Below are 27,465 nucleotides of genomic sequence, written 5' to 3' on the forward strand. Positions count from 1 at the left end.
CTTTGGTGATTTACTTTGATAACATGTGTTTATGTACCTCCTGCGTTTTAAAGAGGCTCCGTCCTCCAGTATTACATACCCTCTGATTGGTCACATTAGTTGCTTCACTATAGGGCCCTTTCTATAGCTCAACCTCTTCCTGTTGCCCTTTTCCTCCTAGTTATTGCTGATTAAGAGAAGCATCTGATTTATATTTTCTGCGATATTTCTCTGTGCATGCTGCGTTGCAAGTACCGATCCCACTCTTGACGGCCCCAGTAGTGACCTGGCTACTCAGTGGACTGATCCAGACCTCGCTGGCTCAAGCAGTGGCCTTGCCTCATGGGAAGCCCCAGTTCTGGTCTCGCTGGCCCCTGCACCAGCCTAACCCCTAAGCTGGCTTTGGTCCCGGCCTTGGAGGCTGCAGGAGTGGCCTTGCCTCACGGCCACTGGCCATTGGCCCCTGCACCAGCCTAACCCCTTGGCAGGATTCCAATCCCGGCCTCGGAGGCCCCAGCACCGGCCTAGCCTCACGGCAGGCTCCAATGCTGGCCTCGTTGGCCCCAGCACCGGCCTAACCCCTCGGCAGGTACCACTCCCGGCCTAGGAGGCCCCAGCATTGGCCGTGCCTCATGGCAGGCTCCCATGCTGGCCTCACCTCACGGCAGGCTCTGATGCCGGCCTCACTGGCCCCAGCAATGGTCTAACCTTTGGCAAGCTGTTATCCTGGCCTCGGAGGCCCCAGTACCGGCCTTGCCTCACAGCAGGCTCCGATGCCGGCCTCGCTGGCCCCAGCACTGGCCTAACCCCTCGGCAGGCTCTTATCTCAGCTTCGGAGGTCCCAGTACCGGCCTTGCCTCACGGCAGGCTCCGATGCCGGCCTCGCTGGCCCCAGCACCGGCCTAACCCCTCAGCAGGCTCTTATCCTGGCCTCGGAGGCCTCAGCACTGGCCTTGCCTCACGGCAGGCTCCGATGCTGGCCTCACTGGCCCTAGCTCCGGCCTAACCCCTCGGCAGGCTCCAATCCCGGCCTCGGAGGCCCCAGTACTGGCCTTGCCTCATGGCAGGCTCCAGTGCTGGCCTCGCTGGCCCCGCACCAGCCTAACCCCTCGGCAGGCTCCGATCCTGGCCTCGGAGGCCCCAGCACCGGCCATGCCTCACGGCAGGCTCTGATGCCGGCCTCGCTGGCCCCAGCACCTGCCTAACCCCTCGGCAGGCTCTTATCCTGGCCTCGGAGGCCCCAGTACCAGCCTTGCCTCAAGGCAGGCTCAGATCCTGGCCTCGGAGGCCCCAGCACCGGCCTTGCCTCACGGCAGGCTCCGATGCCAGCCTCGCTGGCCCCAGCACCGGCCTAACCTCTCAGCAGGTTCCGGACCTGACCTCGGAGGCCCCAGCACCAGCCTTGCCTCATGGCAGGCTCCGATGCCGGCCTCGGTGGCCCCAGCATCGGTCTAACCCCTCGGCAGGCTCCAATCCCGGCCACAGAGGCCTCAGTAGTGGCCTTACCTCACAGCAAGCTCCGATGTCGGCCACTGGCCCCGGCGCCCGCCTAACCCCTCAGCAGGTTCTGATCACTGTCTCTGTGGTTATTATTTCAAAGGTTCCAGGTGTAATATATCAGATGTCTGCCTCCCCTGAGTACTGGCCACTGCCTCCACCATTTCAAATCCTTCCCAGGCTCTTTTTCCACTCTGAATGCTGTCCAGTGTTCCTAACCATGAATGTGTGATGGTAGCATTCGACATTTGGTCTAATTTCTCCAAAAAAATAAGGTTGGTAGGATCTGTTTTCTGCTTCTCCTGAATACAAGTCTCCACCACCATCGTGGAGACCTCTTTCAACACCGACTTTCTCCTTAGTCTCCGCTAAACTCTCTCCTTACAGGTGATGTCCGAGATTCTTAACAATGTAGAGAAATAGCAGTCCTCTTTCACGGGGAATTTTTCCATAAGTTCCAGTGCATTTAGATAAGTTTTGTCTGCATCTCCAGTGTCCTGGCATCCATAACGGCTTTCTTACCTCCTCTCCGATATTTTTCTTTTTCTTTTTCTGTTCCTTTTTTTTTTTAAATAAGAAAAGACAGTATATGTGGTTTGAGGAGGTAGTGGTATCAGGCACTCAGTAGCACTGTAACCCTGTCGGTTTCCCCATGGGTCCAGAGTGATCTGCACTACTCCGCCTGGGGCCCAGGGTCCCACAACCCGGGCCCCTGCTTGCGTGCTCTGCGCAACCCCTGCCCGGAACACAGGGTATTGAGCCAGGTTTCTCCAGGGGTCTGGCGTGTTACTCGCAGTTCGGCTGGGGCCCAGAGTCTCGCGACCCGGGCCCTGGCTGGCGTGCCCCGCCTGACCCCTGCCCGGGTCCCAGGGTACTGGGCCCGGTTTCTCCAGGGGTCTGGCATGCTATGTGTGTTCCGGCCAGGGGCCCAGAGTTCCCCGACCCGGGCCCAGCTGGCGTGCCCCGTGGGCGATCCCCGCCTGGAACCCAGCGTCTTACTGGGCCCAGTTTCTAAAGGAGTCTGGCGTGCTACGCGCAGTTCGGCCAGGGGCCCAGAGTCCTGCGACCCAGGCCCGGCTGGTGTGCCCAGAGCACGACCCCCGCCCAGTTCAAAGTTATAATTTTGACTGAAATTAAAAAAGACATAAATGGAAGGCTATTTTGTGGCCTTTGGATTGGAAGACATACTATTGTTACTTGGCAATGCTATCCAAAGCAATCTACAGATTTAATAAAATCCTCACCATATTTCAACAACCGTTTTAGAGGTTTAGTTTTATGATCTTTTTTTGCTCACAGTTCTTATACTATTGCATCAGTAAACTTTCCATCACTCTAATAAATATCTGAGACAATCAACTTGTAAACAGAAAGGGTTTATTTTGGCTCACAGTTTCAGTTTAGTTCACGATCAGTTGGCCCTGTGACTTTGGGGCCTGTCGTGGCACTTCATGTCATGGCTAGTATGTGAGAAAAAGAGATAAAGAAACCTGGGTCCCACAGTCCCCATTTACCCAACACTTCTCCAATGTTCCAACCTCTTAAAGGTTCCACCAGTTCCCAGTAGTGCAATAGGCAGGGGACCAAGTACTCTAACACATAGGCCTTTGTGGGACATTACAGATGCAAACCACAGAAACCACAGAGATGTGCGCAGTTTCTACTCTAGTCCTTGATCTGACTTGAAGTCTTGTGGGTACTACTTTCAGTGCCCTTCTGTTGACTTTTGAAGGACTTTAAAGCTATCAACTTGATACTGGGGTCTCAGCTTTAAGTCTCTGACTTCCATGGTTAACTAAATTATCGTTGCCATTACTACATGGATATTAAAACTCATTTCCAATTGGGCCTCCTTCACAGAAACCAAACTATTATAAGCTGCCATTATATATATATATATATATATATATATATATATATATATATATATATATTACAATTATCATTTGATTTTTATTTTATTTCTCTAACCATTTCTAGTATCTTTGAATTACTTTATAATTCTTTGTTTGTGTGGTACTGGGAATGGTACCCAGGTATATTCTACCTCCAAGCTACACACCAGCCCTATTTGTTATCCTTTATTTTAGAATAGGGTCTCATTGAGTTGTAAAGAGCCTTATTAAGTAGGTGAGGCTGGCTGCGAACTATGATCCTCCTCTCTCAGCCTCCCAAATGCTGGGATTGCAAGCATGCACCACCATACCCAGCTACTTTTTGATTCTTGATTATATTTAATTATTTATTTTCAGGTCACATATCTAGGGAAATCACTGCATCATCTTAGTTGACTATGTTGTGAGAATCTGAACAATTAAAAATATTTTAAATCAGGAATAGTCTGGACAATTAGGATGAGTTAACAAGCCATAAAAATCAGGTGTGGGGGAGCATACCTATAATCCCAGTACTTGGAAGTCTGAAACTGGAGGATCACAGGTTCCAGGCAGCTTCAGCAATGTAGTAAGGTTCTCAGTAACCCAATGAGACCCTCTTTCAAAATAAAAAAATAAAAATAAAAAAGGCCTGGAGGAGGAGCTTGGCAGTAGAATGCCCCTGGTTTCAATCCCCAATACTATAAAAGATAATAATAATAATAAATAAAGTGTGTAGCTATTGACTCAAAACTGGTGAGGACATTTTTTCCTTCAAATAGTAGGATCCTAGAAATTAGAGGTTAAGTTAACTTGCATTGGGTTTGTTAGGGGAATTCATTAATGAAGATACTAAGCCATTAGATTTACTTTAAAAAAGCCACAAATTGCAATACTTTGACCTTTTGTTCAAGTAAGAAAAGTAAATCTGTTTTTAAAAGAACAGAAGAGATCCTGACACCCTGGCTGTCATCTCAGAATATAAAAGAGCAACTTTGGAAAATCAGCCCTCTCTGGGTCTTGCTGGTTTTCTACCACTGTGGACACAATGAATTAATTTCTTAGTCCTTTTCCTACCTGGTTGGGTTCTTTCTTTTTCCCCAAATTATATTCTCTGCAGTGCTGAAGAATGATTCTTGTTGCCTGATACCTTTCAGCTAAGGGGTTCATCTCAACCATCATAGTGAATCTGAACCCAAGAAACACAGACACTCATCAGAACTCAACATTATCACAATTTGTTCAGTTAGTTTTCTACTTTTGTTTTTCAAACCTTTCACTCATTATTATTCACACCTACCCTCCCTGCCTCCATTTTTCTTGCATTCCCTTTTCACATGCTATTCCTACATGAAAGTAAGACTATATACTATCAAAGAATGTGCATCTTTTCTCTCTCTCATGAAAATGTGCAGTTTTTGCTTCCAGGCTACCCTGTCCAAGCAGGGTCTTCTTCTCAACCCCAGGGCTTCATGACAGCCAAAAGCCAGTGGGAATTTTAATGATGAGTTGAAGCATGTTGGAGTCTACTTTTCTCACTTTTGACCCTGGATCCAAAATCTAAAACTTTAAATTCCATCCTAACCATGCAGATTTAAATTTCAGGATCAGTCAGTTGTGAGCTATCTAGTAGAGTCCTATAGCAACAACACAAGTTGGTTTGGGAGCCACATAAAGATATCTCAGAATATGATTTTAATTTTTGAACAGCGAGGCATTTCTGAGCTCAGAAGGGGACACAGAAGTTAAAGGAAGACAGCTGTGGTTTGCTTTAAGCCCCAGTGCGCTCATTGATTTCTCTAGTTTTGCTCTCAAAGGCACTCATTAATCCAGTTTATAAAAATGAAATCACCATCCACATAACACGCCATCTTGGTTTTCTAACACAAACTTTATAAAACAGTAAAATCACTTTAAAAAACTTAAGATATCCTAGAAAGTATCACGTACACAGCAAATAGCTGTAAAATAGAATTGTCTATATTAGTCCATTTTTATTACTATAACAAAATACCTGAGATTGGCTAACTTTATAAAGAAGAGAAGTTTATTTAGCTCATAGTTGGAGATATTGAAGTGCATGATGCTGGTATCGGCTTAACTCTGAAAAGAGCCCTCTTGGCTATGTCAAATAATGGCAGGAAAGAAGTCACATAGTGAAACAAGTCAGAGAGAGAGAGAGAGAGAGAGAGAGAGAGAGAGAGAGAGAGACAGAGACAGAGACAGAGACTGACTGGCTAGGAAACAAAAGTTCTCCTGAGGGTACAACTCCAATCAGTGTAAGGACTCCCCACCAGACCTCAATTTTTAAGGGCTCCATATCACATCCCACCTGGCACTCTGAGGACCAAGCTCCCTGCACATGAACCTTGAAGGACAAACCACATCCAAACTATAACAACATCTATTTGAATATTATCTTCTCTAATGAACTCAGAACTATTGAGCATGGCTTTCTGTGGCCATGTGTAATGTTCAGCTGCAGGTGTTCTTCCTCTTTTAGTGCCTTTGTAATATCTGCTCAGGGTTCTCCTTCCTCTGAATCTCACATGGCTCACACTTCATAAAGCCCAGATCTTTCCTGAAGCATTATCTTTTCAAAGTTGTCTCTCTGACCACTCAGTGCTTTTCCTAGCCTTGCAATCCAAAATATGCTGCTCTGCATTCAGATTCATTACTCTTAAAAAAATACTTTACTTAATCTCCATTACCATGTGAAAATTTGTTATCAGCGTTACATTATTGTCTTCTTCTTTCCTTTCATTCCCTTTATAGATTTACAAACCTGATAAATTTTTATCAACTAGCAGATATTGTGGATTTTACTTTTTGGGTGTACTGGATATTTTATGCTTCTGAAAATATTCTTTGAGCTAGTTCTGGAAGCAGATTAAGTATCTTTGATCCTTCTGTATTTTGCTTTTATGCTCTGTCAGGCAGGATCAGAGTAGCATTTAATATAGGGCTTAGTTTTGTCCATGTCTGAAACAAGAACCTTTAACAAATTCCTCACAAATATGAAATTTTTTTCTTTTGGATATTGAGAACATTTACTTTTCCCAATTTTATATGACTTCAATGCAGTATTCCTTCATATTCTTGGTAAGTTATTTCATCAGTCTTAGGTAATTTTGTCATGTGTATGGGATAATACTCAATGAAATACAGTACTTGAGGGAGATGTATTCCAGGGTGTTCTTTTCTGTGGCTCTGTACTCTGCAGTTATTGTCCTGTGACCTCTTGCTACCGTGGCTTTGCTGCTCAACTCAACAAACCCACTGGGTTTTATTTGAGTTCCTGTCCATCTTTACTTACCCATGTCAAGGTTTAGAAACATCCAGGTAGCAAACTCAAAATTTGTAGAGCTCAGCTCCTTTTTTGCTCAATAATTGAATAAATTTATTTTGATAAGTGTCAAAGAATAAATCCAGTCTAAATTATCATTAAAATGCTGCATTACGTCCATGAAGTGCCTCACAATTGACATCTCTGATTTAAATTACATGATGCTACATTTTTCAACCTTTGTGAATATGGTTCATATTGTAAATTACAAAATCTTATATTTTTTACATTTTCTTTGAATACATGGTTTTATGCTTTTCTTCTTTTTCTATTATATGATGATCTCTGGATATTTAAAAGAATTATAAATTTTTCAAATTAAGTAATTTTGATAATTAAAATTATTTAAGTACATAATTATTTGAACTCATAATACTTTAAATAAAAATTACTTTTGTATCTAGATTGCAGTTATTTCAATTGAATATAACCACATTTTTCTAAATGTTTTCGCACATTTAAAAAATCAATACTATTACATTTCTATTATTTTACTCTCCATTTGCTAATAAGTTATTTTTAACCAATACACTGCACAAATTACATGCATGTAGCTCTTGTCAAATTGTAACTGGTATAGAAAGAGTATTTTCCGCTATTAATATCAGAATTTATTAGGTAGATGAAATCTTTTTCAAGTTTGGAATGTGAAATTTTACAGGGAGAGAACAATGATTTGATAGGAAGATACAAATAACCTTTTGAAGAATTATTGTATAAAAATGTTGAGATAGGGATAGTGACAAAGAATTCTGTGTATCGGTGAGAAATACTTAAAGACATATCTTCTGTTAAACAGTCTCCCTGTTCCTCCACAATAAGCAGTTTTATTTACAGACACCAGCTAGGAAAAAGAACTCATAACTGGGAAACAGATGGGGTGGCAGAAGCTGCCAGAGGCTTTGAATGTGCCTCAGAGGACTGAGCATTGCCTGAGGCTGGGTCACCACCCAGAACAGCAGGACTTACTCCCCACCCACCAAGGGTTGACCAGATGCCTGTAGTTCATCTCAGCTCAAACACAGTCCTCGCCACAAGTACCACCATCTGAAACCAGGTGAGCTGAAGGCTCTGTGTTTTAAAGCATATTTCACAGATAATTCTCCAAAATGCTCACCCAAGGTCCTAGGAAAATTAAACAGCAAAATTCTCTGTAAATGTATTTGACAAGTAATGCATAGATGAAATAATTTAAAAGTATAACAATAGAGAGTTGCTTTATACATTTTTCAGTAATAGTTTTTTGTTAGCAGTTTTTACACCTTACATGTGATAGAACTAAGATCTCATTTAAAACTTCAGCAACTTACTTTTTAAAAGATATTCATCAAATAATCCCACTTGAATCATTTTTCTATTATACCTTGGTTCTCTTTGTTATGACCTCTAGAATTTCATACCAGCCATTCTGGAAGGGGAGTTATCTTTAGTGAAGGCAAAGGGCTCAGATCAGTGATGAAAGGTATTTAGGGCTCTAGCCCATTAAACCATACACGAAATTGTTCCATATTCATGGGCAAAGCTTTAGTCCTGTGAGGTATTGGTGGACTCAAGGGCGGGAGGTCATATTTTTTTTTAACAATGACACATGATATTTGATTTTATAAAACTGAGCTTTAAAACGAGTCAGATATGCCTCATTGAAAGCTCATGTCATATACTTTTTACAATAGTGAGATTGTGAGTTTTTTGTGCCAATTGTAAACAAAAACAATCTCACATAACATTAAATATTGGAGAGAAACAAACTTCAAGCTTAACCTTTATGTCAAAAGGTAAACCTTTTCTTCAGGTTATAAGTTATTTTCATGTCAAATCTATAAGGCAAAATTTCTTGAAATGTGTTTCTCCTTTTGAAGGGGACATGAATTATAACTTGAGTCTTGAAATTGCCGTGGGTATAGTTAAGACACAAATATAAATATGTTAAAATCTTAAGTAACTAAGCCAGGTTGAGACTCAGTAGATTAAGCAAACAAAAAGATGAATGATTCAATCCTTCTGATCCATGTGACTGGCCTTCATACTGGGTGAAGGTGAGCAGAGGAATTCTACTCAGGTCAGTTTTCACACAGCAGGACAGCTGAGCAATCTTGTTGACTAACAGGCTCACAACACTTTGAGAATGCCTCATGGTCCTCAAGGCAACAGTTTCTAGGCTGGGATTTATGCACCCAATACTATCTCACGTCATAGTTCTCTTTGATCCAACTGTACTGCCTGCCTCCCAATTCCTTGAATTTGCCATGCTCTTTCTTCTATGTTAACTAGCCCGGAATCCTTGACACCAACCTCTCCTCTTCTCTTCATCTAACTATTTTGACTCCTTCTGGAATTTGAGGTCAGACATCTCTTTCTTAAGGAGGTCATCATCACCCCTCCCTTTAACACAAACATAGCCAAACACACCAGCTTAAATTAAACTCCCAGTTTTAGCTTTCCCACAAGAATGACTTAGAGGAGGAAAAGCTTATTTAGGTTCAGAGTTTCAGGGGTTTGGAACCAGAGAGCTGGTTCCAAAGAATAAATGGCAGCAGTTGCAGGGTTCAAGGAGGAATGCTGCTCTCACATCAGAGACCCTGGGAGCAGAGAGAGAGCAAAGGGAAGAGATGAAAGACATAAGTAACCCCCAAACCCACACCTCCAGTGACCCGCCTCCTACCTTTATCCCTTTGATTATTAATCCATCAGTGGATTTACACACTGTTGAGATTAAAACCTTCATTATTTAATCATTTCACCTCTAAATTTTGTTGCATTGACAATACATGAGCTTTTCCAGAAGAGATTCTATATCTAAATTATTACACTCCCAAATCCTACCTTGCCATAGTACTGTCTGCTTCTTCTTTAACCTGATGGAATTCTAGTTCTTTTTTGTGTCCACAAGTAATCAGGGGGGCAGGCAACAGTGTGTCTAAGTTTCAGTTGTATTCATAGTAGAGCATCACTGTGACTACTAGGTAAATGTGGAAGGAAGGAAGGAAGGAAGGAAGGAAGGAAGGAAGGAAGGAAGGACCGACCTATAGTCTTTAAGATTGTGCATCTCTATCATAGAGAATTTGGAGGCATGTAGACATTCCTGGGTCTGGTTATTTAGGCTACACTGTACCTCAAATTCCCTTTAATTCTGGATCATGTCAAGTTGGCTCTACCTTTTACAACCAACCCTTGACCTGTTGAAAAGATAACCCATGTGTGGTCCACTGGGGAGAATAGAGAGAGAAGCCATACCATTTAGCTCAGTGAAGTAGACACAGATTTATCCCAATTGATCTCAGGCTACTAGGGTGAGCTCTGGTTGGAAAACTGTACTTGCTCCAGTTCCCTGCTCTGTGGAAAACAAATAAGACACTTTATCTTGCAGAGACCTGATGGTTAGGTTTCACTAACTGCAAGAGTACATCTGTGTATAGAAGGATAAATCCACTCCTGGACCAAAATGTTCTTAGTGTTCCCCTCAGCCTTACTATTTTTTTTTTTTCTATTTTGGTACTAGGAATTACATTCTACCTCTGAATTACACCCCAACCCTTTTTAAATTTTCTTTGTTTGTTTGTTTGTTTTGAAACAGAGCCACCTTAGTTTACTGAATAGTCTCACTGAGACTCTTTGCTGAGGCTTTTCTCCAACCTGTGATTCTCCTTTCTCACACACATTAGTACTGGAATTACGTGTACATGATCACTCCAAGCTGTTTTACTAAATTTTAGATATGATTCCTTAAAACAATGGGCGCCTAACTTCCCTTTTTTGGAGCATTTACCTTAGGAAGTTTTCAATTATTAATTATTTCTCTCCAGTTGCTTGCCATTTTTATAACCCAGGATGTCTTTCTTAAGATTCTGGGAGCCTTTTCTTTAAACTGTAAGTTTTAAGCGTTTCCCCATTTCTGTGGGAGGGCAGGAGACTAACTTATATGTGACAATTAACAATTACATATGGCCTAATAACAGTGGCCAACTTCCTTATGAATGTCCTCCATCAACACTCCTGCGCTTAAAAACCTCTTTTGTTTTCACCTATTGTAATAATCTTGAATAAAGCCTTCGTTGCCTATTTAACTCTAAATACAACTCTGGTACCATTTTTCTTTGATATTCTTTTAGTTCTGGCTCACATGTACACTGAATTAAATTAAGTGCTGCATTACTCATGGTAGATGTGAATGTCCTACAAGGTTACCACATTTTAAAAATTTTAACCCACTGAATATGTGTCAGCAAACTCTTATTTAGTGAAAAGAAGGATACTTTTTAGATTTGGGGGTAAGACTGTTTTTCATTGATGCTATTATTTTGAAATAGCATGAGAAGTTAAGTGCAGTGACTCATACCTCTAATCTCACTACTGTGGAGGCAGAGACAGGAGGACCTCAGGTCCAAGGCTAGCAGTGGCAATTTAGTGAGACTGTTTCAAAATGAAAAATCAAATAGGGCTGGGAATGTAGCTCAGAGTTACAATGTCCCTGGGTTCAATTCCCAATACCCAAAACAATAACAAGAACAAAGAAAATAGCATGAGGAAAATTCTGGCCATTTCTATGGGAGACAAGTTTGAATAATATCCTAGGAGCAAAAACTGATTGGCATGTTTCAGAGCTAAACCAGTTTCCTACCCAATATAATACAACTCTTATAATGATCTTGATTGCAGTGTTGGAACCTTGCTGAGCTCTTATTGTGCAGGCCCAGAGTGCCTAGGTTTAATTTTTTCTCTGGTTTGGATAGTAACTGATGGGCTTTGTGATTGAGTAGTACTAAGAGTACTGGACATGGGGTCCAGAATGCATGGATTCAGCAAAACTCCAGCCAGTGACTGAATATTTTCCATCTCAGTAAAAGTAAGTGGCACAGACTCTAATGAACAGCAAATGCTCAATGAACTTAAGTTGTCACCATCGTTGCTGCCATCATCTTCCCCATCACTTTCACTACTATGAAGAACAAATAAATACACAGGACATTCTCTTTGCACAGCTTTCTACCAGAATGAAATTTCTTGATGGTGGGTGACTTTGGATTAAGAAATTTAACATTTTCTAAATTGCTTCATTCATCTATAACTCAGAGTTCTATTTGTGAGATGTTTATCTTTCTCTCTCCCTCACCCCAATCCCTGCATTTTTTAGTGATGGATGGGCAGACAGAGATGAAGTCATCGAAGGCTATGAGGTGGAAGCCAACGGGGGCATCACAATAAAGCTGCAGTCTCCAGAGGTCAGGTCATTTGATGACTATTTCCTGAAGCTGAGGCTGGACACTAATACGAGGAATCCCTGGTTCCCTGAGTTTTGGCAACACCGGTTCCAGTGCCGCCTACCAGGACACCTTCTGGAAAATCCTAACTTTAAAAGAATTTGCACAGGTAATTTGTCTTCCCCAAATAACAACCCTGAGATATTGTCACCTCCTCCAGCTCCATGACAGGCTATTGAATGAGAATACAAGGAGCCATTGCTGGAGAACTCAAGTCAAAATTGTCACCTTAGTTTATAAAATAGAATAAACAGAAGTGACTATTCTCCCCAGAGACTTATTTTCCTGTGTACTGGAAAGTCTGCTTAGTTTTCTGGTTCAGTAAGTGATAAGAAGAGATAAAATTAAGTAAGTAAAAATCAAACTTAGGAATCATACCTCTAGTATTCAAGTCAAAGATGAGAGATTTTTTTTTTTTAACATGGGTACTTAGGAGATACTAGCCATTGAGATAAGTCAGAAACACTGGTTTGGACCTTTTTTATTTCTTTTTTGACTTGCTTTAATACACAAGCAGGGAAAATGAGATAATATCATCTTAGGCTGTACCATCAACAAAGCATTTGTGGGCATAGGTGCCAAGAAACTATGCTCTCATCTGTAACCAGAATGATGGTTCCCAATTAGACAGATCCTTCCTATGCAGCACTTACTTATCCCAGGATCCTCAGAGACTTGGTGAACATCACATGATTCTCCTTTCCCTCCAGGATATTCCTTAACCCAGACTTCATAACACATTAGCTTCATGAGCATTACTATTACTACATAGGGGCATTGCTGTTCCTGTCCTTTTTCTCTGTTGTCTATGATGTAAAAATAAAGCATCTTTGGTGCTGTAATAATGCCATTCAAAGTCAATTGTCTGTACCAAGTTGATAGTGTACCATGGTCTACCCATGATGATGGATCATGATATCTACCTATAACCTCATTAATCTTGTGCATCAGTGGTGTGACAATTATTTCCCATAGATGGGCTGAGCAAATATTATTTAGGAAGGTCTAAAATATATTAACTTATACTATATACATGTATAAAACACCATACACAGAATAAAAAAAAGACAATATATATATATATATATATATATATATATATATATAATCCATGTCTCTTGACCTGAAGAAGATTATGGTCTCTCTTTGGGTAAGTCCAATCATATTTAACCTTCACATTTATGTATTTCACATGAAATACATAAATAACCAGAGACTATGCTTTTTATTTTTACAAACTAGGATGAGAATAATATTGTTTACACAATTTTCTATAACATTTACATTTTGATGTTAGAAATTTCTTTAAAATAATAATATGTGTAAATGTATTAATATATATATATATATATATATATATATATATATATATATTCTGAATTGGTAAGATTCAACAGGGTTTCTCTTGGAAACTGCCTGGTGTGAATCTATTTTCAGTCTAGGTTTTTAGAACATCGTGAGTATGGCTCCTAAGGAAGCTGAGAAATATAATTCGGCTAAGAGGCAGGAGGAAAGGGAGGTAGGTGCTAAACAACACACCTCTGCTACATATGTGGTTTTGGTGACTTCTCTTTTCTCTAAAGTAATAGAAATACAGGAGTTAAGAATTCCAATGGACCAAAAAATTCATCTAGGGACAGTCTTATTTGCTTAGATGCTGAGAATGAATGGGGGCGATAGTTTTCCTAGATTCATATAGTTAATGGCACCACAGAATTAGAATCTATACCTCCTATGCAATGCAATGTTCTATTGTGTTCTAATTGTTTCCTTAAGAAATGGTTTCGTTCTTAAACGGTATTATCTATGAAGATAGAGCTCTTGCATTCCTAACAACACGGTGCAACATTGGTTTCTGGAGTTCATTAAATTCTTGTTAGCGAATTTATGTTAATTTGCATTGTCTTATAGCATAGGGAGGCTTTGTTTTCAAGAAAAAGGTAAAGACCATTATTTTATAAATGAAATATGTTTCATTCAATATTCCAAAAATACTTAGTAGATGCCTACAATGTGTGTAAGGTTTCATTCTAGGACCTTATATTTCAGGCAGGAAAATAGACAGTAAGCAACAACAACCAAATCTAAGGAAGGTATATGTTCCTGTGTTTGAGCTTAAGACCTATAAAGTAAAGAATGGGAGTAAGGAAAAATGGGATTGAGGGATTGCAGTTTGAAAAAGGATCAACAGAGAAAGCCTCAGAGCGAGTATGATTTAAAGTGTAGAGTTGATGAGAGAGTGAGCCATTGTAGCATTGGGGAAGGACTTTCCAAGCAGAGAGAAGAGCATGCAGAAAGAGGAGTAAGCCTAGCTGGCTAGGTAGAACAGTAAGCAGGCCAGGGTTGCTGGAGCCAGAAAGTACAGAAGCACTGAGAAGGAGGAAGGGCCCAGGGCAGGAGAGTAGCTGGCAGAGCAAATGAGACTGAGGGAGATTGGGTGTCTCAATGGCAGGAAGAACAGAGACAGGGGTACAGTGCTGCGTTTATTCTGAATGAGAGCTGAAGCTGACAGGATTGTCAAGAAAGATGGCCTGAGCAACTGACTGAGCCCATCATTGAAACCTGGAAGACTTAGGGGAAAGCAGGGTGAGGGAGGAAAAGGAGGTTGATTTTAGACAGGATAAATCTGAGATCTCTTAGTGGTCTCTCTATGTTACTTTGTCATTGTACCTTATTAGTAAAACTCAGGATGCTACTTATTACACATGTTTGGATGTTTTTATGTAGGGATTTCTAGGAAAATATTTTATGACTTGAGCTTTCATATCATAAATTAGAACTTTTGATAGAATCCCCTTGGTTTCTAGCTCCAGTAACAAACACACACACACACACACACACACACACACACACACACACACACACACATACACAAACACAGAACTCTACAGCCATCAACACCAACATTTTGGGTTTTCAATTGTCACAGTGCATATAAATGTCAAAGTTAAAGTTAGAGCTGGTTAACGTTCACAGCAGAAACTAACAGCTTGTAAACTCATTCATTGTTCTTATATTATGCCTGAATCTCAAAGCTATTTTTAAGAGTGATTACAACATTTCATAAATATGTTTATGTTTGCATTTCTTTCTAGTGTCAAGTTCAGAAAATATTTCCATGTGTTCTTAGTTCAAAGGAAAGCAGAGGCTTATTTAAATTTCTATTTGGAACAAATTCACAAACTCTATTGATCTTTTCTACTGCATAAATCCTAGAACTTTATCTGTGGCAGTTTCATCTACAGTGTCTCTGTGTACACAGTCAAGGAAGCTTAAGTTCCTCTTCAGCCTTAATTTCTGTGAAAGTGGCTTCAATGTTATTGACACACAACATGAACTTTTGCTTCCTGTATTACTCTTATCCAGTTGGGAGTCTTGCATATTAAATGAGTTTCCCATAGTTTGTCATGAATATGCAGGCACATTTATGAAAATTAGTTTGAGGAAGTGGAATTAACCTTTCCAGACTATTGATAGCTACTGTTTCTGTCACTCATTTTTACACTTCTGGTGTTTTGCAAAGTTGTGATATTGCTGTTAGTTTCCATAGAAACCTTTATTAAACTTAATCTCAGATGTCACCATTTAAATAAGGAGTTTATGTGCACTAGATTGCCAGTTTGAATATTAAGGGTCCTGAACCAAAGCTGAGCAATTTGGGAATCACTGTGACTAATTAAGAAGTGCTTCATGCAAAGTCCGCATCACTGTTTAATTAGTTGAATATATCAAGGGATTAGACATGTGTTGGAAAAGCATTAACTGAAACATCAAAACCTAAACTTTAAAATTTAATCATTGTGAGGGCAATGGAAAAGTACATACAAAGCAAGCCAAAATTACTCTTTTCCAGTAAATGACTCAACTGCTTGAGAGATTTGTGTTATGTTTACAGTGTTTGATCCGGCCCTGGTCCAGTCCTGGTTCAACTTGGATCCACTGGTTCAACCTGGTCCACAGTGGTTCATCCCTGGTTCAATTATGTATCTGTCACTGACTTGGATAATCTCTACTTACCTCTGAGTCCCAGTTTCTGCAGCTATATCTACCTCACACAGAAGCTGTGAGATCTTGATGAAATAATGGCAGGCGAATTACTTTGCAGTGAATAATACAAGTGATATATTTGCAACCTACAATTTCAGTCGTCTCTTGGTATCTGTGGGAGATTTGTCCCAGGGCTTCCCCACTCTACAGATACCAAATCCAAAATGCAGTCACACAATCTTTATACAAAACCCATTACATAATGTAAATATAGATATTTGATTTATTTTCTTTACCATGTGGGCTTTTATAATTTTGTGACTTTAAGAGTAATATATTTTTATGATACTTATTTAATATAATTGGTAAACATAGAAGTATATGAGAAAGATGAAGATTATTTAGAATTTTCTCTTATTTAACTACTGTTAATCACTGTTAAATTTTTGGTGTGTTTTCATCTTCCTCTGTAAAGTTTTAAATTATGACATTAATATTTTATGTATTTCTCTTTAAAATGAATACTTTAAAAATAAATGTATTAATTTTTCTTTTGTCAGTTAAATTCCTTAAATCTTAATGGTGCCTAGTATCTACATACTTATAAGCTATATCTATTTTTTTACACTGGGGATAGAACCCTGCAGTGTTCTACCACTAGGCCATACTTCCAACCCTTTTTATTTTTGATGTTGAAACAGGATCTTACTAAGTTGCAAAGGCTGGTGTTGAATCTGCTATTCTTCTGTTTTAGCTTTACAAGTACTGGGATTACAGGTGTGCACCACCATACCTGACAGCTATGATGTTTTTAACTGTTTTATTCTTCCTATATATCTGAATATTTTTGATTCTTCACAAGTTAAAAAACATGCTATAGTGATATAATAAAAATTTCCCTTTCTAAAACTTTCCTTTTACTTTTAGATAATTTTCGTAAGTTATGTGTCCAGAAGTTGAATCAAATTACCAGAAGTTCAATAAAAATATATGAACATTTCCAAGGTTTTTGAAAATAAGGAGTTCCAAAAGGCAACTTCTACCAGCCCTGAATGAAACTCTATGCATATTTCCATTTTGTTTGTATAGTTATAATGCTAAGGTGCATGTAATTATACATCTTATTTTTCCTTGGAATTTACATTATGTATTTGATATCTTACTGCATGCTATGTAACTATCATTTTAATATCCCTATAATGTCCTTTATAGGAAAAATACTATAATTACATAGCAATCCTTATATTATTGGATATTCAGAATGCTTTCAGTTTATCTCACTAAAGAAAAATGCATATAGGACAAAGAGTTTTTATGGTTGTTACTATTTTTTGAATGACCTCTTATAACAGATTTCTAAAAATGCAATTATTGGTCTAAGAGCTGGATAGTTTTGGGGTGTCTTAAAAACAAATATTGCAGTTGTCTTTTACTATGTCAATACTAACATTATCTGTGGCCAATAATACTGTATAAGTTTACTGGGTTTACAATATCTTCATCAGCTTATTTTTTAATACTTACTAAATTTACTGCCTTAATTTTATTTTCTCCCCCTACTCTCTACATCAATTAGAAGCAGATGGGCAGAATGCTTTCTAAAGCTGGAATATTGTATTTTGCTGTTTTACAGGATATAATGAAAGGATTTGGCTGATATTTGTCATGCTCACCAACAGCTCAGGACTAGTAAGATAATGACTATTAGTCTGGTGCTTTGGTTAGAATGTTCCCTCCAAATACAATGTTGAAATTTAATTGTCATTGTGACAGTAATAGGAGACGGGGACCCGTAAGAGGTGATTAGGACCTTTCAGAGCCTCGTGTGTGAATTAATATCATTATCACAGAGGTGAGCTCCTAGAAAAGGATTTAAGTTTGGCCCCAGTATCTCTCTTTCTGCTTCCTTGCCCTTTCACCTTACATCGTGGGATGAGGCAGCATGAAGAATGAGCAGCAGATGGGTATTAAGAACTGTGAGACAAATACATGTCTATTGTTTATAATTTACCCAGTTTGTAGCATTGTGCTAAAGAAGCAGAAAACAGGCCAAGATACCTGGTAAGATTAAATTTCAAGACTTTCAAGTCAGGAAAATTTTATCCCAGCATCTTTGACCATACCATTCACAATTTTTAGATTGGTACTAATTTGAATTACAAGTTTGGCTTATTAGTTTTTTCAATTTTATGGACATTATATTTTGTATTAAATTATTATGTTAAGATTAACAGGTAACATTAACTTATCTGCCAGGTAAGCTTAACCCATGATAGTCTGATAGATATTGATATGTTCTATAAACTAAAATAATTTTCAACTTACTTCAGACTATGTGTCCTAGGGTAGTAAGTTTTTTTTTTTTCCTCTTCCTTTGGAAACTTGGTCCAAATATCAATTTATACTCTACAAAGAATATACTTGCTTTCAACCACAAATTTGATGCTGTTAATTAGGGTTTGTTGACGATGCCACACTTGTTTAGCCCTCCCTGTATCTATGCTCTTTGAAATATGACTTTTGTCTCTCCTTATCAAGACATATGGCTTTGTTTTCTACCTCTTAAATCTCAATTTCCCTGATCATGCATTAGGTCCAAGTCTAAGCCTCCAGAGGCTTGACCTGCTCCTGTTCTATTTCTTGAATCTGAGCCAAATGAGAAGGCCTAAGGTAGGTTCTGAAAGATGAGAAATAACCTGGATAAGAACAAAATGACTTCTCGGTTGAGAAAGCCTTTGATCAGCCAGCCCACAGCCAGTCCATACCTGAGAGCTGAGGTAAGAGTGAGCCCAGCTGAGATGAGTCATGTCCAACTCAGAGGAGTAGAACTTCCCAGGTGACTTCATGTTCATGAACTAAACAGATTTTTGTTATTTTAAGCCATAAGTCTTGGAGTAGTTTGTTGCGTAGCTTTATTGTGGTTGTAGATAACCAAGCAAGGTCACCCTAGACTTGTAATCCATGACCCTTATTTAGGACAAAAGCTGGTTAATGAAATTAAGGGACATAATTCTTCAAACCACTGTTGGAAAGCTCAGTCTTTTCCCCATTTATGAGGATTGGTACAATATTGTACCCCAAATCTCATGAAATAAAGCCAGATATTTTTATAGATCCTGCAATAAAGAAGATTTTATTTTTTATTTTTTTAATATAGAAGATTTTAAATCTCCCAAATCCAAGGCAGTGAAACTAGTTAGGGGTTCTAATGTGTTTAGAAAAATATGTGAAAAATGGTGTACAGCTATAGCTAAGCTGAACAAACATCTTCAGAACCAAATTGCATATGTTATTGTACAATGCTGGCCTAAATTGCCTTATGGAGAAATATGTTTCAAAGTTTACTTAGAAGAATAAAAATAATTTGACTTTGGGTCATGTCTATACATTATAATTTGTCAGAAAAATACTGCTATTGCATTTAGAAAAAATCCTGAAAATAATGCCATACAGCAAAAAAATGTTGATTTATTCCTTTTAACATAGGTTGGCACTGTCAAATGTGGTAGCCACTAGCCACATGTGTCTATTCATATTTAAATTTAAATTTACATTAACTAAAATGAAGTGAAACCAAGCATTCAGTTCTTCCCTCAGGAGCCACAGCTCCTGTGTCTGTGGCTACCTTATTGGATGGCCCAGATGCAGATTTCCATTATTATAGAAAATTCTGTTAATGATGCCATAGGTTGGGTCCTATTTTTATACTCCATAAATGCAAGTTTGTTTCTGTGGCTATCTTTCTCTAATTCACAAGTTACTATCTTGAGCAACTTGTTGAATATCCTGACTGTTTAAGAGCTTGAAGCTGATTAACTCTTATGGCTTCAGCCAAGGCTGTCAGTTGCTTGGTCATTCTTACATACTTTCCAATCAAGATAGGGTGGAGTGCTTCTTAAAACAACCAACCAAGTCCTCAGCAGCCTATTTCAAACTAAATGTTCTCTTATTCCCTTTCTTCTTTAATATTAGATTGAGAAAGACATATTTTGTAACAACCCTATACAGACAGGATGTACAAAAATGATAATTATTTGAAGATGTGACACTCACTGTAACAGTGAACAGTCACTATTTTATCCTTTAATAGAAAAGTTGCAGTTGTGTACTGTTGGTGTGTGTGCATTTTTACCATGTCTACCACTGCAAACTAAGGATTTCTATTAAAAGACACTTTTGCAGTTTGATGAGTGAGGGGGTGCCCTGTGTAATCAGCCCACCAGTTATGCTAGCAGGAGAGTTCCTGTGTCTCAAGGTCACAGTAATGACTCAAGGAGCCACACGTCCTATCCAGGAGCTGCTTGTCAAGTCCACATCAAAGAACTCTGAAATAGTGTTGAACATGAGCTCATCATCTGGGTCTATGTCAGTGTCATGTCATCAGTAGATGAGGCCACATTCTATTTACTAACTGAACTTCTGTCTACAGTGATGCTGGCTGGCAGACAAAATGATTACTACAAAAATCCTCAGAGATGCTTAGCGGGCACTGCCAGGAACTGCAGAGTAACAAGTATTTGACATCTGTTAGGAACACGAGTAAATTAGTACCGATTCATTTCTGATAGATCTGGATATAATATTTAAATTGGCTTAATAAGATTATCCAATTCATTTGACTAAAATAATAGGGAGAACCCTAAAATGCCGTAAATAAGAATCTTGGCCTGAAGAGGATAGTTTCCAAGCCTGGCTTATTAAAATTATCAGGAAAACTTTCCAAAAACTACTACGTCCCTATGCCATTTTGGGTAGCATACCATACCAATTGAATCAGAATCCTTGGAGTAGATCCAAGCATTTATTTTAGGGAAGGGAAGAAACCATACTTAAAACTATGAGCCACTTAGCACTTTTTAAAAAAAATCAAAATTTGGAATCATCTATCACTGTTCAAATTGAGAGCTTGCTAACATTTTGACTCTGGCTACAGCATCTAAGGCAGTTAAATGAGAGTCTAGTGATCCTAAAGCCGAATCAATCATTTGTGATTGTTTTAATTTTTTACTATTAGGCTCGTTTCATATTGATGCAGTGCCATTCTGAAACCAATAAGTCACAGCCAAATAATATATTTCTCTGTGTTCATATTAGGCAATTACTAGATGTATTAATTTTCTATTGCTGCTATAATAAATTACTATAAACTCAGTGGCTTAGACAATGCACATTTATTATGTTATGGTTCCAGAGGCAAGGAGTCTGAAGAGTCTCACTGGACAAAGAGCACCAGAGCCCTACACTCTTTTATGAAGGGCCTGGTAGAGAATCTTCTCTACCTTGTGGAGCCTACCCACATCCCTCAGCCATGGCTCCTTCTCTTCAAGAGCTCTTGCTCTTACAAGCCAAGAGCATCAAATCTGCCTCATCTTTCATCCTCAGCCACACAGTTCTCTGATCATGACTTGGGAAGTTTTTCTCTTTTTAAGGACTCATGTGACAAAATTGTGCCCACCCAGATATCACAGCATAATCTCCCACCTCAAGGGAAGATCAATCACGTTGCAAAGTATCTTTCATCATGCAACCTAATTTTTCTACAAGTTCATGGATAAAGATGTCTTTATCTTGTGAGACAGTTATTTTTCCTATTACGCTAATGTCTAGACGGTGTATGGGTTTAGCTCTTCTAAGTCTCTCTCTCTCTCTCTTTCTCCCCCTACCTCCAACCCCCCATTGTTGCTTTTTAAATTTTTTTGTTGATGCATTGTATTCATACATCATAATGGGATAAAAAGAACTTGTGTAGACATACATGCACACATTGCCCAGTTAGCCTCTACCCAATACCCACCCCATTCCCTCCCCAGCCCTCAAAGATAGAAACAAACGTAAGGTCTGGAGCAAGGTAATCCAAGCGAAAAGAACTCAAAGAAAAGCAGGGGTTGTAACTATGATATCAGACAAGTTAGACTTCAAGCCCAAGCTTATTAGAAAAGGCAAAGAAAGTAATTTTTTTACTGGTAAAAGGAACAATCCAGCATTAGAAAATAATGATAATCAACATTTATGCCCCAAACTTAGGTACAGCTACTTTCATAAAAAAAAAACTCTTTGGGATATAAATCCCAATACAATAATACTGGGAGACTTCAACACCCCTCTCACACCATTAGATCAATCTTCTAGAAAAAAGGTCAGTAAAGATACCTCAGACCTAAAGAACACCATTAATCAAATGGATCCGATAAACACATATGAATATTTTACCCAATTACAGCAGAGTTCACATTTTTCTCAGCTGCTCATGGAACCTTCTCCAAAATAGATCACATCCTGGGCCACAAAGTGAGCAATAGCAAATTTAAAAAATGTGACATACTTCCCTGTGTCTTTTCAAACCATAATGGACTGAAATTAGAAATAAACTATAAGAAGACTCAGAGAAACCACATACACATGTGGAGACTGAACACCACATTTCTAAATGAAGAATGTGTCATAGAAGAAGTAAGGGGTGAAAGAAAGTTCTAGAAACAAAAAAAAATAGAGATATAACATATTAAACCTCTGGGATACACTGAAGGCAGTATTAAGAAGAAAATTTATAGCACTGAGTGCTCAAAAAAAAAAAAACCCAGAAAATCATCAAATAAATAATTTAATTACACACCTCAAAGCCCATGAAAAACAGAGACAATTTAACCCCAAAGCCAGTAGAAGACAGAAAATTGTTAAAAATCAGAGGGAAATAAAAGAAGTAGAGAATAAAAAAACAATATGGAAAATCAACAAAACCAAAAGCTGGTTCCTCGAAAAAATTAACAAGATAGATAAACCACTAGCCAATTTAACTAAGAAAAAGAGAACCCGAATTTTGATGATAAGAGATGAAAAAGGAGATATCACAACTGACAGTGCTTCTGTTCTGTTTGCTTCTCAGTGCTGGGTCTTGAGCATGCTTCACAAATGCTCTGTCACTGAGCTATATCCCTAGCCCCTCTAAGCCTTTTCTGTTACATTCTTCTTTAGCACTCCCTCTCACTACAACCCTGTTCTGTTGACAGCTGCAGAAAGTGCAGAAATAATTCTTTGGGAATGATGTAAAACATCATTTTCATTGTGTTTCTGTGAAATTTAAAACATTTAGGTAGTTAAGGACAAACATGTGCTCCTTTGTATAAAAACTCTGGAAGATCCCTTCTTTCTTCTCACAGTCCTTGGTCGGAGGACCATTTCTTGGATCCTTTGTGGCTCTCCTACTCTGCTTCCTATCCCTAAAATGTTGCGGTCCCAAGGACTATTTTAAATTTCCAGGGATAAAAATCATTTTCAGTCTAGGCTGCTACCTTTTCTATTTTCTTAGTTGAAAAATATTTCAAATAATGTAGTTTCCTTTTTAATTAGTTTATCAGTACAACTAACTCTAACTCCTACAATTCTTTTTACACAAGCCTCTCTTTCTGAACTTAATTTCGGATACCTTGAGCCTAACAAACTCCTAATGAAAAGCTACAATTTTTTTGTCTCTTCTTTTTGAGCCATTTTCTTCATCTGAAAAATTTATGGGCAGCAGATTAATTCTCTCCAAGATTTTAATAAAAGAATATGAGTCTTGGTCCTTGCTATGAATCTGAATTTTCATTGGTCTTTTATAGCACAAAAACTTTTTCAGCTTGATCTTTAACAGTTGGAAACAAGGATCAATTTCATTTTCATCTCTGCACATTTAATTTTCCCAACGTCTTGCCGAAACATGCAAGCTCACTTGACAAAATGCCTGCCTTCCAAGTTATGACAAGTGAGAGTATTACTGAGCGATTTATCACTGCATGGTGATGGATTTGTGTCCTCTTAGACCCTAGAAGCAGTTTCCATGAATCTGCTTCCTTTTCCTATAAGCCTCATATTTTAGGTTTCATTGTTTGATTGCTGGTTGCTTTAGTGTGTTCCTAGTTCTAAGTACCCATTTCTGTATTAGTCAGGGCAGGTTAAACATTCTGCAGTAGCAAGTGACCTTTAGTTTAATGTCTTATAACAATTATTATTTCTCACTCACATCACATGTCCATTATATGTTAATTAAAAATCCCTTCTGTGTCTTCTGTGCACTGGGAATCAAGCATGGAAAGCTACACTGATAACTGTGGCAAATGGAAACATTACAACCATTGTGTACAGGGTTTAGTTCTTCTGTTAATACTTATTTACGTCACTTCTGTTCAGTTTTCATGGATCGGTGCAAGTCCCATGGTCAAGATCAGTGGAGAGAGGCAATATCTACCACAGGGAAGAGACATCTAGTATTTGGAAGCAATCATTCAATTTGTCAAACAAATCACAATTAATATGATAGCCTTTCATTCAAAAGATAGCAAGCCTAAATTTGTATAAAATGTATGGTGATAATTTTTAAAAATTTGAACTTAATTAAAGTTTTAACTGCTAGAATTATTGTGCAAAAATGCCTCAGAAAACTTTTGCTGAAGATGAAGAGAAATTCTTGCCTTCTTTATTTGGGTTACATTCAATGAATTGTTTAAGGCAGTAACTGCAAGAATTGGAACTACAATCCAGGGTGGGATTTGTCTGAAGGGCTAATCAATAAAACCTTTATTTTGTTATTAGGGTAAGACTAAATAGTTATCAGGTATTACTGTAATGATTTTTATATTTCCACTAGTGAAGTTTTCTATTTTGTTTAAAGATTTTGAGCAAAACTGGAGCTTATTTCTATTCTAAGATGGACAAAAAGAAAGGGGTTCATGCATAGTCTGACCTAGTGACCTTCTCTTTAGAAAGATGTCCCACTTTTCAAGTTTAACCTAAGATAATTGGCACTGATGGAATTTTCGCATGAGATCACCTTTCCTGTAGCAGAGATGGGTGCCCTTGCAAAGTGACAAGCATACACAAGTTCTTTTGATGCAGGACAGAAGTTGCTGGACATTTAGACTCTCATGTCCCTTCTTTGTAGGTTAAGTATTTACATCCTATTTTAACAATAAAATAATCTCTGCCTGGCTGTACTATGCTTTCTTTGGGACAGTTCTCCAAGTCTGTATGTTCAGAGAATAAGGAACATACAACGGATGGCTAGGAGTCCTCTATTTCTGCTCTAATTTCCTTCATGAGGTTGTCCAAGGGCCCCTGTAACATCCTTTAAACTTCTAAAATAATGTGTAAAAAGTAGTGACTCATTTAAATTTTTACCTTTATTATCTTTGAGGCTGAATTTTTTCTAAGGTTGTGTGATTTTATTTTTATCTTCTGTGACTCTTTTTGTCCTTTGACAAAGGGCCTTTTCTTTCAATTGACATTGATTTTATTTTTAAATTTCTATTATAAAACTTAAATTTCCTCACTGTAAAAGTTTTTATATAATACGGAAAAATCAGTCTGGCCTTTGAGTACTTAAAACCGTATCCTTAGTGATTTGTTCAATTTTTAAGTAGGAATGAATCTAGCATAATCTGAAGGAGGGACAAAGTGTCCCCAAACTTAGGCAAATGTTTTAAGAGAAGGATCACAGAGCTGCTAGAATAGAGCTTACTCAAAAGGAAAAATAGAATCAAAAGTTACATTGTGTTTTAGGTGAGATAACTATGTATTATCACTTTTTTAAAGTACTTTAAATAGCAAAAATAATAAGTAACAAATGAATCAGAGTATAGAAGACAGGTACTGTCTAATCACCTCTTCTTATTTGACATAGCCCACCCTCACTATTGACATCATGAAAGCTGTACAAAATATTTATTAACCAAAAGGTTATATACACATGTATATATGTCTTTTATACATTAACCAATACCTAGATGATTTCCAAAATTTACTTAAATACATATGTCCAAGTTATAACAATATGACCTGTGACTAAATGGATAGGAAATAGGAATTCCAGAAAGTTAGCTAATCTATAACTTACCATACTTGATATATTCCTTGAGTTTTAAAAGTAAACTGTATTTTAGAATAGTTTTAAAGATTTACATAGCATGGTGGAGATAGAAGAGAGAGTTCTTATATATCACTGGTTTTCCCCCTTGTTAGTATGTTATACTAGTTGTCGTTATAATTAATGAAGTTATATTGGTATGTTGTTATTAACTAAATTCTATCCATTAGCCATATTTCATCAAGCTTTATCTATTAGCTATTTTTCTGTTCCAGGATGCCCAATCTGTATGTAGACCTAACATTTACTCATCCTGTTCCCATTAGGCTGTGATACTGTAATTATAACTATTTAAAATCTGGAAATTTGGTATACTAAGGATAAAAGAAAATCAGATAAAGTCAAGGTTGTGTTTAGAGACAAAAGAAAGTCATAAAATTATGTTCTGCAGAGAAAAATTGGCAAATTATGACCCTGAACCACCAGAATATCCATAAGAAACAAATATACCAGATGCTTTAGTGTGTGTGTGTGTGTGTGTGTGTGTGTGTGTGTGTGTGTGTGTGTATGTGTAACTAGGGATGGAACCCAGGGCCATTGTACCTCTGAGCTATACTCCCAATATAGGGTATATAGAAATAGGGTCTCACTAAGTTTCTGAGGGCTTTTCTAAGTTGCTGAGGTTGACCTCAAACTTGAAATTCTCCTGTCTCAGCTTCCTAAGTAGTGAGATTACAGGCCTGTGCTACCATGGCTAGCTTTTGAGATTCTTCTTGGAACTTTCAATAAAAGGCATAATTATTTATTACAGGGAAAAGTACTAAAGGCCTCCTGCTATAAAAGGCAGGATAGAGATAGATGAGTGTACTTCTATTTCAAGCATATTATTTTCTAGCTATGGATCAGAAGAAAGGTCATTTCTTCATCTGAAGAATGAAGATCTTTATATCTTCTTCATATTGTTTGAAGTGAGGTAAGCAGAGTACAAATAGGTGCCCATTTTGACCTATTTTCTTTAAAATATATATTTCTAACTTCCAACATGTTTATTTTTGAAGATGACTCTGACCTGTGCTAAGTAGGAGTGAAAAATATATAGTCTGGGCACTGATTGCCTTTGATGCATGACATTAAGGTCAACCAGTTGGCTCAAAAAATTGTCCTTCATAGGCTGTGATAGCATGAAAATCAGAAACAATCATAGGACAAGGATGAAAATAACACACCGTGTGTCTATCATTTCATGAACATGAGCATTTCTTATTTCCTAAATATTCAGAGGAAACTACCCTTATACCACTATGGCATTTATTGTAATTCTAGATTTTATGAACTATGAAATGAATATTATTTTATTTACTTTCTGTAATTGGCAAAGGGACAATGTTCCAAAGACATGAGCCAATAAGAGATACATTTGTTTTCTACTGCTACCTTAACAAATTATCACAAAGCTAGCAATTTAGAATAATACCCCGCCCACATATTATCTAACAGATCTATAGGTTTTAAGACTCAGTGGTGCCTGGCTCAATTGGTCTTGTTTAGCATCTGGTAAGGCTCTGGAGACAAAACTGTCCTAAGTTTGTTTAGGTGGTTGGCTAAGTTTGGATTTTTGCAGCTATAATACTGAGGTCCCTATCTATCTGCTGCCTGGCAAAAACCAATTGTTCCTAGAGGTTATTC

At 38.2% G+C, this 27,465-nt stretch overlaps 1 protein-coding gene across 3 annotated transcripts in view; it reads left to right on the top strand.

Moving 5' to 3' along the window:
* GRM1 (glutamate metabotropic receptor 1) overlaps positions 1-27,465 on the top strand; it is a gene marked incomplete at both ends in the record, with an annotated part of 393,668 nt that overhangs the window by 276,308 nt on the left and 89,895 nt on the right. For all 3 annotated transcript variants that reach the window (XM_080700546.1, XM_080700547.1, XM_080700548.1), the window contains one exon: positions 11,828-12,063. In XM_080700546.1, coding sequence (XP_080556672.1) covers positions 11,828-12,063 — 236 coding nt within the window. The remainder of the gene's footprint in view (positions 1-11,827; positions 12,064-27,465) is intronic.

This window comes from Muscardinus avellanarius (assembly GCF_963383645.1).
Source record: "Muscardinus avellanarius genome assembly, chromosome: 8".
NCBI classification, from domain to species: domain Eukaryota; kingdom Metazoa; phylum Chordata; class Mammalia; order Rodentia; family Gliridae; genus Muscardinus; species Muscardinus avellanarius.